This window comes from Coregonus clupeaformis, unplaced genomic scaffold (assembly GCF_020615455.1).
Source record: "Coregonus clupeaformis isolate EN_2021a unplaced genomic scaffold, ASM2061545v1 scaf0163, whole genome shotgun sequence".
In the NCBI taxonomy this organism is placed as follows: Eukaryota; Metazoa; Chordata; class Actinopteri; order Salmoniformes; family Salmonidae; genus Coregonus; species Coregonus clupeaformis.
This window is the reverse complement of record NW_025533618.1, coordinates 299,525-312,439: the sequence shown is the minus strand read 5'-3', so window position 1 is coordinate 312,439 and position 12,915 is coordinate 299,525. Positions and strand designations below refer to the sequence as shown.

The 12,915-nt window shown below is 48.4% G+C and overlaps 1 protein-coding gene across 3 annotated transcripts in view; it reads left to right on the top strand.

The window, feature by feature from the left end:
* Window positions 1-8,980, top strand: part of LOC121542741 (beta-1-syntrophin) — a 43,459-nt gene extending 34,479 nt beyond the window's left edge. The window contains exons 5-7 of one of the 3 annotated variants that reach the window (XM_045213868.1): window positions 324-520; window positions 7,598-7,812; window positions 8,253-8,980. In XM_045213868.1, coding sequence (XP_045069803.1) covers window positions 324-520; window positions 7,598-7,812; window positions 8,253-8,342 — 502 coding nt within the window. In that variant the 3' untranslated portion in view covers window positions 8,343-8,980. Of the gene's footprint in view, window positions 1-323; window positions 521-7,030; window positions 7,541-7,597; window positions 7,813-8,249 lie in introns of those variants that run through there. The other 2 variants (XM_045213867.1, XM_045213869.1) reach the window with 2 other exon arrangements.
* Window positions 8,981-12,915: the final 3,935 nt, after the last annotated feature.

Sequence of the window (12,915 nt, the reverse complement as noted above, 5' to 3'; positions counted from 1 at the left end):
TCAGAACACACCTAGCCTCTATTGGCCAAGCAATAATCAGAACACACCTACCCTACCCTTTGCTAGCCTCATGCTGCAGCACACCTGAAAGATGAGGTGGCACTGGAGGACACATCCACAACATGTTTTCATTACTGAACACAGCCAATAACTCTGTCTTTCACCGAAAGTTGCATTGCAGTTACTATTTGTCATGTTATCAATTAGTACACCTTTACAGTATGCCCTTGATGTGAAGAGGGTTATATGGTTACAGCACTGACTAGCTCGTCTCTCTCAACAGCAGGCACTTAGAATATAACAGAATCTGTGTCTGTTTGTAGGCTGGTGCGCTCTGGTCCCGACCGAGGCTCTCCCCAGCCGGGCGTGGAGCTGTCCTTCGCCACGCGTACAGGCACCAGACTGGGCATTGAGGCCCACCTGTTCAGAGTTGAGACCTGTAAGGACCTTTCACTGTGGACCAGGCACATCGTTACGGGCTGTCACTCCTCTGCCCAGATGATCAAAGAAGTCACCACCAGTGAGTACCACTACACCGACCCTGCTATAAGAATGTGTAAGCCCGCTGAGCTAATGCCTTGATCAACCAAGTCACCGCCAGTGAGCCTAGGTAGGCATTAGCTTGAGGAGTAACTCAAATCTTCAATTCTCTGGCAAGGTTACTTATCATGTCAGTGTGGTTGACAAAGCCATCTATGTTACAGTTACAGTACAATTCTCATAGCTGCAGTATTTGGTAAGGGGGGTGTTAGTGCTGGACAGTCACATGGAAGACACTGAGAAAGGAGTGAGTATTTTTTAGAAAGGAACGGAATGCCACTGTGAGATCCTGTGTGTGGCCTAGTGTAGTGGTGGGCACTAGCTGGTATGCCGGGCATCCTGGGACTCCTCTAGCCAGTCACCCCTAGAGCCGTCGCTCGCTCTCTCTCTCTCTCTCTCTCTCTCTCTCAATTCAATGGGCTTTATTGGCATGGGAAACATATGTTTACGTTGCCAAAGCAAGTGAAATAGATAATAAACAAAAGTGAAATAAACAAGAATAAATGAACAGTAAACATTACACTCACAAATGTTTCAGAGGAATAGAGACATTTCAAATGTCATATTAAGATGTGCAAATAGTTGAAGTACAAAAAGGGAAAATAAATAAACACTTATGGGTTGTATTCTCTCTCTCAATATGGCTCACATTACTTTTACTGGAGTCACTACGATGTGTTGGCCCTCTATTAAGTACTTTCATCGTTTCAGCACGTTGCTCACAACAACAGGCTATCCTTCAGTTACTTTAGAGTTACTTACTGGAAGCTACCTGCAACCACATAAACACACACATGCTGGTATCTGAGTTTCTCCTGACGTGTGCTGCAGGCTTGTTGTAGCTGACTGGTAGAGAGGAGCAGAGCTCTCGTCACTAGTGGAAATGTAAACAGCTGTTACGTGAGAGACGTCCACACTACCCAGCCAGGAGAGGAGAGAGTTTCCTGCACGTTTCACAGCTTTATTTAGCTACTAAACAGCTGCTTCATTTAACAGGAGGAGGATTCTCTCTCTCTCTCTCTCTCTCTCTCTCTCTCTCTCTCTCTCTCTCTCTCTCTGTCTCTGTCTCTGTCTCTGTCTCTGTCTCTGTCTCTGTCTCTGTCTCTCTGTCTCTGTCTCTGTCTCTGTCTCTGTCTCTCTCCCCCTCTCTCTCTCCCTCTCTCTCTCTCTCTCTCTCTCCCTCTCTCTCTCTCTCTCTCTCTGAGACATGTTGGGAACGGGAGAGACAAAGGGAGGAGGGATGTTCCTCACTGACTTAGTTCAGTTGTTCAGAGTTTATTAGACCATCTCAAAAACAAATCTGCATCCCAAATAACACCCTATTCCCTATTCAGTATAGTGCACTACTTTTGACCAGAGCCCTACGGGGAATACGGGGCCATTTGGGACGCATCCAATGTTTGTCAACTGTGATGTTACTGATCCAGTGACTGAGGGAACTATATCAAACATGTTGTTTTCACTAAGATCTCTTTAGGAATGGACCATATATCACTTCACCTGTTGTGATATGGCATCAGCTGTCAGATGTAAGCTTTGCTATATTTGCTAGGCCTAATAACTAATAAACTAATACAATATGTCTGGACAGTGTATAGAATAGGAAACTAATACACTACCTCTGGACAGTGTCTGTGAATCTGTGAAAGAGGCACGCTACGGTCCTCTATGCACCTCTACGGTCCTCTACGCACCTCTACGGTCCTCTACGCACCTCTACGGTCCTCTACGCACCTCTACGGTCCTCTACGCACCTCTACGGTCCTCTACGCACCTCTACGGTCCTCTACGCACCTCTACGGTCCTCTACGCACCTCTACGGTCCTCTACGCACCTCTACGGTCCTCTACGCACCTCTACGGTCCTCTATGCACCTCTACGGTCCTCTATGCACCTCTACGGTCCTCTATGCACCTATATGGTCCTCTATGGTCCTCTATGCACCTATATGGTCCTCAATGCACCTCTATGGTCCTCTACGCACCTCTACGGTCCTCTACGCACCTCTATGGTCCTCTACGCACCTCTATGGTCCTCTACGCACCTCTATGGTCCTCTACGCACCTCTATGGTCCTCTACGCACCTCTATGGTCCTCTACGCACCTCTATGGTCCTCTACGCACCTCTATGGTCCTCTATGCACCTCTATGGTCCTCTATGCACCTCTATGGTCCTCTATGCACCTATACGGTCCTCTACGCACCTCTACGGTCCTCTACGCACCTCTACGGTCCTCTACGCACCTCTACGGTCCTCTCACGCACCTCTACGGTCCTCTACGCACCTCTACGGTCCTCTACGCACCTCTACGGTCCTCTACGCACCCTCTACGGTCCTCTACGCACCTCTACGGTCCTCTACGCACCTCTACGGTCCTCTACGCACCTCTACGGTCCTCTACGCACCTCTACGGTCCTCTACGCACCTCTACGGTCCTCTACGCACCTCTACGGTCCTCTATGCACCTCTACGGTCCTCTATGCACCTCTACGGTCCTCTATGCACCTCTATGGTCCTCTATGCACCTATATGGTCCTCTATGGTCCTCTATGCACCTATATGGTCCTCAATGCACCTCTATGGTCCTCTATGCACCTATATGGTCCTCTATGCACCTCTATGGTCCTCTATGCACCTCTATGGTCCTCTATGCACCTCTATGGTCCTCTATGCACCTCTATGGTCCTCTATGCACCTCTATGGTCCTCTATGCACCTCTATGCACCTCTATGCACCTCTATGGTCCTCTATGCATCTCTATGGTCCTCTATGCATCTCTATGGTCCTCTATGCACCTCTATGGTCCTCTATGCACCTCTATGGTCCTCTATGCACCTATATGGTCCTCTATGCACCTCTATGGTCCTCTATGCACCTCTATGGTCCTCTATGCACCTCTATGGTCCTCTACGCACCTCTATGATCCTCTACGCACCTCTATGGTCCTCTATGCACCTATATGGTCCTCTATGCACCTCTATGGTCCTCTATGCACCTCTATGGCCCTCTATGCACCTCTATGGTCCTCTATGCACCTCTATGGTCTTCTATGCACCTATATGGTCCTCTGGATGTGTGGTTGACTGTTTTTGTCTCTTTGTAGACTGTGACATTTGGCTAAATCTTTTTAATCTTTTATTTACAGTAAAAAGGTTGTTAATATTAGTATTACAATATTTGTCCTAAGAACAGCTTAACTCTACGTCAGGGTCTGGGCCTAGCGCCATAGGTTGGGGTTTTAAAGGGAAAAGGCCTCTTTTGGCTGAGGAGCTGGTTTCCATTACCTGTGATGATTATTACGGAGGTTGCATCCCAAATGGGGGTTAGAGCTTGGGGTTTGAGCTTGGGGATAAACTACTCCTAGACCCTACAGGGTTAGAAAGCACTCAAAAGTTCCTCCGTCCGTAAATGACCTTTTAAGGATTCTGGTAGTTATAGTAACCAAACTGGATCCGCCTTGCTTTGCTTGGGGAGGTTTCTGTGTTTTGCCACTCACCATCAGGGCTGAATGGAGGGTCTCCGTGTCTGGCTGAATGGAGGGTCTCTGTGTCTGGCTGAATGGAGGGTCTCTGTGTCTGGCTGAATGGAGGGTCTCTGTGTCTGGCTGAATGGAGGGTCTCTGTGTCTGGCTGAATGGAGGGTCTCTGTGTCTGGCTGAATGGAGGGTCTCTGTGTCTGGCTGAATGGAGGGTCTCTGTGTCTAGCTGAATGGAGGGTCTCTGTGTCTGGCTGAATGGAGGGTCTCTGTGTCTGGCTGAATGGAGGGTCTCTGTGTCTGGCTGAATGGAGGGTGTCTGTGTCTGGCTGAATGGAGGGTCTCTGTGTCTGGCTGAATGGAGGGTCTATGTGTCTGGCTGAATGGAGGGTGTCTGTGTCTGGCTGAATGGAGGGTCTCTGTGTCTAGCTGAATGGAGGGTCTCTGTGTCTGGCTGAATGGAGGGTCTCTGTGTCTGGCTGAATGGAGGGTCTCTGTGTCTGGCTGAATGGAGGGTGTCTGTGTCTGGCTGAATGGAGGGTCTCTGTGTCTGGCTGAATGGAGGGTCTCTGTGTCTGGCTGAATGGAGGGTCTCTGTCTGGCTGAATGGAGGGTGTCTGTGTCTGGCTGAATGGAGGGTCTCTGTGTCTGGCTGAATGGAGGGTCTCTGTGTCTGGCTGAATGGAGGGTCTCTGTGTCTAGCTGAATGGAGGGTCTCTGTGTCTGACTGAATGGAGGGTCTCTGTGTCTAGCTGAATGGAGGGTCTCTGTGTCTGGCTGAATGGAGGGTGTCTGTGTCTGGCTGAATGGAGGGTCTCTGTGTCTGGCTGAATGGAGGGTCTCTGTGTCTGGCTGAATGGAGGGTGTCTGTGTCTGGCTGAATGGAGGGTCTATGTGTCTGGCTGAATGGAGGGTCTATGTGTCTGGCTGAATGGAGGGTCTCTGTGTCTGGCTGAATGGAGGGTCTCTGTGTCTGGCTGAATGGAGGGTCTCTGTGTCTGGCTGAATGGAGGGTCTCTGTGTCTGGCTGAATGGAGGGTCTCTGTGTCTGGCTGAATGGAGGGTGTCTGTGTCTGGCTGAATGGAGGGTCTCTGTGTCTGGCTGAATGGAGGGTCTCTGTGTCTGGCTGAATGGAGGGTCTATGTGTCTGGCTGAATGGAGGGTCTATGTGTCTGGCTGAATGGAGGGTCTCTGTGTCTGGCTGAATGGAGGGTCTCTGTGTCTGGCTGAATGGAGGGTCTCTGTGTCTGGCTGAAAGCATCTGTGTGTGCGTCTGTGTGTATCTGTGCGTATCTTTGTGTATGCGTGTCCCTTTTGGTGGGAAAGTGGTGGGAGTCACACAGGTCAAGCATTTCAGGTAGGGAGTAGTATTTCCTTAATGTGGAACAAAAACACAACACCTGAGAGAGTTGGGTACATGTTTCCATACAGCTTCTTCCCACAGGTAGTTCTAGGTCAGTATTAAGATAATGTTGTTGTGACAGCAGTATGAGGACGATATGATACGGACAATGCCTTTATCGTAACAATACCTTTTGGACTACCCCCTAAAGAAGATAAGTCCGTTGTGAAACTGTCTTTCCAAGCGTACGGTGTGTGCTTATCAGTAAAGTGTTCTATCTTGGCTTGAGTCTTTACAAAAGGCTGTTACCTCTTGACAGAGAGCCACGCGAGCCTTAGAGTGATTTGCAGAGCTTTACTGGAACAAATGTAAAGTAGTCGCAGAAGTAGCTCGTTGACACTGACACAACAGAGATGGTACGTCCTGCTCTCAGTACAGGAGATCATGTCTGATGAGCATGGAGCAATTCCGAGGGCTGGGACTGACAGCATGGGAATCAACATATCTGACACACAGATCAGTGTATTGTATATGGGACAGACTAGGAATCAGACTTTTTGTCACACCCCGATCTGTTTCACCTGTCTTGTGCTTGTCTCCATCCCCCCACCAGGTGTCTCCCATTTGTCCCCCATTATCCCCTGTGTATTTATACCTGTGTTCTCTGTTTGTCTGAGGCCAGTTCGTCTTGTCTCGTCAAGCCTACCAGCGTGTTTTTCCGTGCTCCTGTTTTTCCAGTCCCTGTTTTCTAGTCCTCCCGGTTCCGACCATTTCTGCCTGCCCTGACCCTGAGCCCGCCTGCCATACCATTCTGCCTGCCCTGACCCTGAGCCCGTCTGCCATACCATTCTGCCTGGCCTGACCCTGAGCCCGCCTGCCATACCATTCTGCCTGCCCTGACCCTGAGCCTGCCTGCCATACCATTCTGCCTGCCCTGACCCTGAGCCTGCCTGCCATACCATTCTGCCTGCCCTGACCCTGAGCCTGCCTGCCATACCATTCTGCCTGCCCTGACCCTGAGCCTGCCTGCCATACCATTCTGCCTGCCCTGACCCTGAGCCTGCCAGCCGTCCTGTCCCTATCTGACTCTGACCTGGTTTACCAACCTTCTGCCTGTCCTCAACCTGCCTCTTGTCTATTAATAAATATCAGAGACTCGAACCATCTGCCTCCTGTGTCTGCATCTGGGTCTCATCCTGCGTCGTTATACTTTCAAAGAGTACAACATTATAAATTAAAAAACATCTATAGGCAAGGCAGAGTCATAAATTGTAGTTTTTTTTCCTCATGAGCTGGAGATTAATTTAATAGGGATTGATTAGAAAAACAACAAATGTGAAATACAGCCGTTGTCTGTTTTTTGTCTAAGTGTGATGACAAGCCAAATCACTTATCTGGATTTAACAAATGCCCGACATCTGCTCCAGAACAAAAATGTTCCGCCCACTAACACCAAGCAGCAGTAGATGCTGTTAGTCCTCATATACAGCCAGACAGGGCCAGGAGTTACCCATGCTGTTAGTCCTCATATACAGCCAGACAGGGCCAGGAGTTACCCATGCTGTTAGTCCTCATATACAGCCAGACAGGGCCAGGAGTTACCCATGCTGTTAGTCCTCATATACAGCCAGACAGGGCCAGGAGTTACCCATGCTGTTTGTCCCGTTACAGGCTGTATGTACCAGGGCCAGGAGTTACCCATGCTGTTAGTCCTCATATACAGCCAGACAGGGCCAGGAGTTACCCATGCTGTTAGTCCTCATATACAGCCAGACAGGGCCAGGAGTTACCCATGCTGTTAGTCCTCATATACAGCCAGACAGGGCCAGGAGTTACCCATGCTGTTAGTCCTCATATACAGCCAGACAGGGCCAGGAGTTACCAATGTGTTAGTCCTCATATACAGCCAGACAGGGCCAGGAGTTACCCATGCTGTTAGTCCTCATATACAGCCAGACAGGGCCAGGAGTTACCCATGCTGTTAGTCCTCATATACAGCCAGACAGGGCCAGGAGTTACCCATGCTGTTAGTCCTCATATACAGCCAGACAGGGCCAGGAGTTACCCATGCTGTTAGTCCCGTTACAGGCTGTATGTACCAGGGCCAGGAGTTACCCATGCTGTTTGTCCTGTTACAGGCTGTATGTACCAGGGCCAGGAGTTACCCATGCTGTTTGTCCTGTTACAGGCTGTATGTACCAGGGCCAGGAGTTACCCATGCTGTTTGTCCCGTTACAGGCTGTATGTACCAGGGCCAGGAGTGCAGGCTGGTGATCCACTATGAGCATGGCTTCTCTGTCCTGGCTGAGCAGCAGGGGGAGGACCAGGTGGACCAGGGAAACCAGAACCAAGCCAAACCTCTGCTCTGCTACCCCTTCGAACGCCTCAAGATGTCCTCTGACGACGGGGTCAGGGTGCTCTTCCTGGATTTCAGTGGAAAAGAGGGTGAAATTGTAAGTGTTTTTTATTATTTTTTTAACAAGAACATAAAAGGACCATTGTTTCTACTAGGGACAGGACCACTCTTAACAACCGTCTCTGTTTGTTGATGACAGTACATGAGATCGTATTTCCTTGAGGATAAAAAAACCAGTTGACTCATATTTCATTGGCATTGCTCTACAGCTCTATTCAGGCAACTGAACACAAACAAGGAAAGATGGAAAAGTTTCCACAGAATCCCCTATACGTTAAACAGGAACTGAGTCATACATGGGCATACTGAAACACTGTCCTGCAAGTCCCTCTGCTGTTTATGAAAAGGACTCTGTTCAGACATGTTCTGCTCTCAGAACACTACAACTGTAATTGAATAGAACTAATGGAACTCACCATTAGAACTCATGGAACTGTAATGTAACATCTAACATTCTCTCTGTTCTGTGTTCAGCAGCTGGACCTCCACTCGTGCCCAAAGCCTATCGTCTTCATTCTCCACTCATTCCTCTCGGCAAAGATCGCCAGACTTGGCCTGGTAGCATAGAGGTTCTGTTTACCACTGACGGACCACAAGGACTGAACTGTTCCAGAGTTCTAGATTGGAGTGTTCCAGAATTCCACAGTGGAGTGTCCCATAGTTTCCACAGTGGAGTGTACAGCACAGAGAAGGACATGGCTTATAACTGAACTACGACTGAAGAAGAACAGGGAATGATGTGCAGTGAACTAGACACAGGATCTAACCTGATTCAAAGTCTACACAAACAGCTCAAAATGAATGGATCATGTTTCAAAAACTTTTAACTAGTTGATTTGTATATTTATAGAAACACATGCATTACCGATGACATCATATACACAGTGAGAGTGTAAAAGATCAGTTACAGCAGAATAAATTGTTTTGTTAAAATCGTTGTTAAGCTGTAAAAGAAGACTAATCTACTGTTTTGGTACTAAAAAGATACTGGAAGTATTATCAATCTAGCATCCATCCATTCTACGCTTTTCCTTTGTTTGGCAATCTCTGTCTGCAAATAATTCAGCGATTACTGTTAACTTAAATTAAAAAGTTACGGTGAAAAAGCTCTGTAAAGGCCTACGCCTTTGGCAGCTATTATGATTCAAGGCTTAGTTTTATTTTAACTCTGTTAATGATGCACATAAATTACGTATTTAAAGAAATCTCTGGATTCTCTTTGTATTTCAGGTTGTTCTTGTGGTCCAACTGCTATTCACTGAATTTCCTCAACAAGAACAAACCAAAGCAACATCGCCACATCCCACAAAACGCACACTCTAAAATGTGTTCAAGTCTCTTTCCAAACACTGTCTTCACTTGTGGACGTATGGGTTGAATGAATGCAATATGACAACTAAAATGTCAAAACACTGCAACTTGGGATGGCCCATTCCATAGAATAGACTAGAATAGACTAGACTAGCTCAGCAGAGTTAACCAAATAAGCACAACACACCTCCTGATTGGTGTTTCCATGCCGCTGAGTAACGAGCAGGCATCCAAGCCACTCACACACAACCTGTTGTTCAGCGTCAGAGCTGTTCAGAGCCACCGTCCACAGCTTGAAGCCATAACTTAGCCCATCTGTTCAAACACAAAGGGCATTGATAGACTTTTTGAATGTCAATTTTATATAAATCAGAGAACTGCTGGAGAGTTTCCAAATTAATGAGCAATTAGTGTGGCCTTTGTTGTGTCCTGAGGGCTCCGTCTCTCAGCGGCCTGGCCGTTTTCTAGGAATATGTTGTGTGTGTAAGCAAGTGTGTGTGTGTGTGTTGGTTCTTCTATCCTTGTGGGGACCTAAAATCCCCAAAGTTCCCCACAAGGATAGTAAAACAAGGAAAATTGTCCCTCGTGGGGACATTTCCCACGTCCCCATGAGGACAACGGCTATTTTAAGCTTAGGGGTTAGAATTAGGGTTAGGCGTTAGGTTTAGGGTTAAGGTTAGGGGTTAGGATTGTGAATGGAAATCCATTTTAGGTCCCCACGAGTATAGAAGGACAAAACATGTTTTCCTACCTTTCAGGACCACAATGTCCTGACAAATCATCAGAATGTCCTGACAAGATAGGAAAACAAGAACAATTTAGAAAAGTCAGGACTTTTTTCATGTCCTGAATTTGTTAAAATGCTGTTTTAGGCTTAAGGGTTAGGTTTAGGGTTTGGGGTTAAAGTTCGGACAAGCTCACTCGCCCTTCTTGTTTTATTACATAAGTAAAAATCACTGATCTGATTTCACCTCAGTAAATTGCACGTTTTACTAATAACTCAAACTCTCCCCTATATTACTGAGGGTGGTTGGTCCTGCCTTTAAATGTGAAGTATGACTTAACAGAAGGGGCAGGTTTTGAATATTACTAATGAGGACCTAGACCTAACTCAGTAATTCTGTACTAATATTGACTTATTTATTTTGCCTGAAGTCATTGAGAACAGATTCTCTTTTACGATAAGGACCTAACCAAGAGGGAGCTAAATATTGAAGATGGTATATACCATGAAAAATAGAATACTTGGTAGTTATCCCAAAATAATTGTTTAAATCCAACCCTTACCTTAGTCTAATTGGGTCGCCTGCGGTGGGATTAATCATGAAACCAAACCCAATAGGAGCCTTGGAGCACCTATAGGGGAGCATTGTTAGCCTGGATGCCTGTCTGTTGTTTGGCAGTAGAGGAGGAACAGAGGCCAGAGCCAGTGGAGAAAACAAAGCCCCCTCAGAATGTATCAGGTGCCAAGGTTGCGAACCAGAGGAGAGGCTCGACCCCCCCGTTCAGTTCCCATCATCCCTTTCATGCTCTGGGCCAGGGGAGAGTGGAGAGTCTCGACCCGCAGTTCAGTTTCCATCACCCCTTTCATGCTCTGGGCCAGGGGAGAGAGAGGGAGAGAGAACAACAGTCCTGTGGGACAGGAATGTACTGCTGGAGACCGCTGCCAAGTCAGTGCCTCCTCTCACAATTCATCTCTCAGAACCACCTCTCGATCCACCCTGTCCTCTCTACTCTTCATTACCCACGCAGGCCTCTCCATCACATCCAAGCCCTTTACACCCTCTACCTCCCCTCACATCCCTCTACTTTCTCACAACCCCATTACATCCCTCAGTACCCTCTACCTCCCCTCTAACCCCTCAGTACTCCCTCTCACAACCCCCTCAGTAACCTCTACCCCCTCACATCCCTCAGTACCCTCAACCTGGTATAGAGTAATGAGGACTGGGGGGGGATGATATAGAGTAATGAGGACTGGTGGGGTGGTATAGAGTAATGAGGACTGGTGGGGTGGTATAGAGTAGTGAGGACTGAGGGGGGGTATAGAGTAGTGAGGACTGAGGGGGGTTGGTATAGAGTAGTGAGGACTGAGGGGGGGGTATAGAGTAGTGAGGACTGAGGGGGGTATAGAGTAGTGAGGACTGAGGGGGGGTATAGAGTAGTGAGGACTGAGGGGGGTATAGAGTAGTGAGGACTGAGGGGGGGTATAGAGTAGTGAGGACTGAGGGGGGGTATAGAGTAGTGAGGACTGAGGGGGGTATAGAGTAGTGAGGACTGGGGGGTGGTATAGAGTAATGAGGACTGGGGGGGTGGTATAGAGTAGTGAGGACTGAGGGGGGGGGTATAGAGTAGTGAGGACTGAGGGGGGTATAGAGTAGTGAGGACTGGGGGGTATAGAGTAGTGAGGACTGAGGGGGGTATAGAGTAGTGAGGACTGAGGGGGGGTATAGAGTAGTGAGGACTGAGGGGGTATAGAGTAGTGAGGACTGGGGGGTATAGAGTAGTGAGGACTGAGGGGGGGTATAGAGTAGTGAGGACTGAGGGGGGTATAGAGTAGTGAGGACTGGGGGTATAGAGTAGTGAGGACTGAGGGGGGTATAGAGTAGTGAGGACTGAGGGGGGGGTATAGAGTAGTGAGGACTGAGGGGGGTATAGAGTAGTGAGGACTGGGGGGTATAGAGTAGTGAGGACTGAGGGGGTATAGAGTAGTGAGGACTGAGGGGGGTTGGTATAGAGTAGTGAGGACTGAGGGGGGGTATAGAGTAGTGAGGACTGAGGGGGGTATAGAGTAGTGAGGACTGAGGGGGTATAGAGTAGTGAGGACTGGGGGGTATAGAGTAGTGAGGACTGAGGGGGGTATAGAGTAGTGAGGACTGAGGGGGGGTTATAGAGTAGTGAGGACTGAGGGGGGTATAGAGTAGTGAGGACTGAGGGGGTATAGAGTAGTGAGGACTGAGGGGGGGGTATAGAGTAGTGAGGACTGAGGGGGGTATAGAGTAGTGAGGACTGAGGGGGGTATAGAGTAGTGAGGACTGAGGGGGGTATAGAGTAGTGAGGACTGAGGGGGGTATAGAGTAGTGAGGACTGAGGGGGTATAGAGTAGTGAGGACTGAGGGGGGTATAGAGTAGTGAGGACTGGGGGGTATAGAGTAGTGAGGACTGAGGGGGGTATAGAGTAGTGAGGACTGAGGGGTGGTATAGAGTAGTGAGGACTGAGGGGGGTATAGAGTAGTGAGGACTGGTGGGGTGGTATAGAGTAGTGAGGACTGGAGGGGGGTGGTACGGAGTAGTGAGGACTGGTGGGGTGGAATAGAGTAATGAGGACTGAGGGGGATGGTATAGAGTAGTGAGGACTGAGGGGGTATAGAATAGTGAGGACTGAGGGGTTGTATAGAGTAGTGAGGACTGAGGGGGGGTATAGAGTAGTGAGGACTGAGGGGGGTATACAGTAGTGAGGACTGAGGGGGGTGGATAGAGTAGTGAGGACTGAGGGGGGTATAGAGTAGTGAGGACTGAGGGGGGTATAGAGTAGTGAGGACTGAGGGGGGTATAGAGTAGTGAGGACTGAGGGGGGGTGGTATAGAGTAGTGAGGACTGAGGGGGGTATAGAGTAGTGAGGACTGAGGGGTGGTATAGAGTAGTGAGGACTGAGGGGGGTATAGAGTAGTGAGGACTGAGGGGGTACAGTTCTGATTTTGAAAACATTGTTTTGTTCATATGTGTGAGACAAAGTTACATTCTCTGTTGGCTTTGCATTTGTTCCTACTGTGAACCTCGATAGACTAATGTTAAGTCAATAGACACTGACAGTGTTCTTACAGAAAGT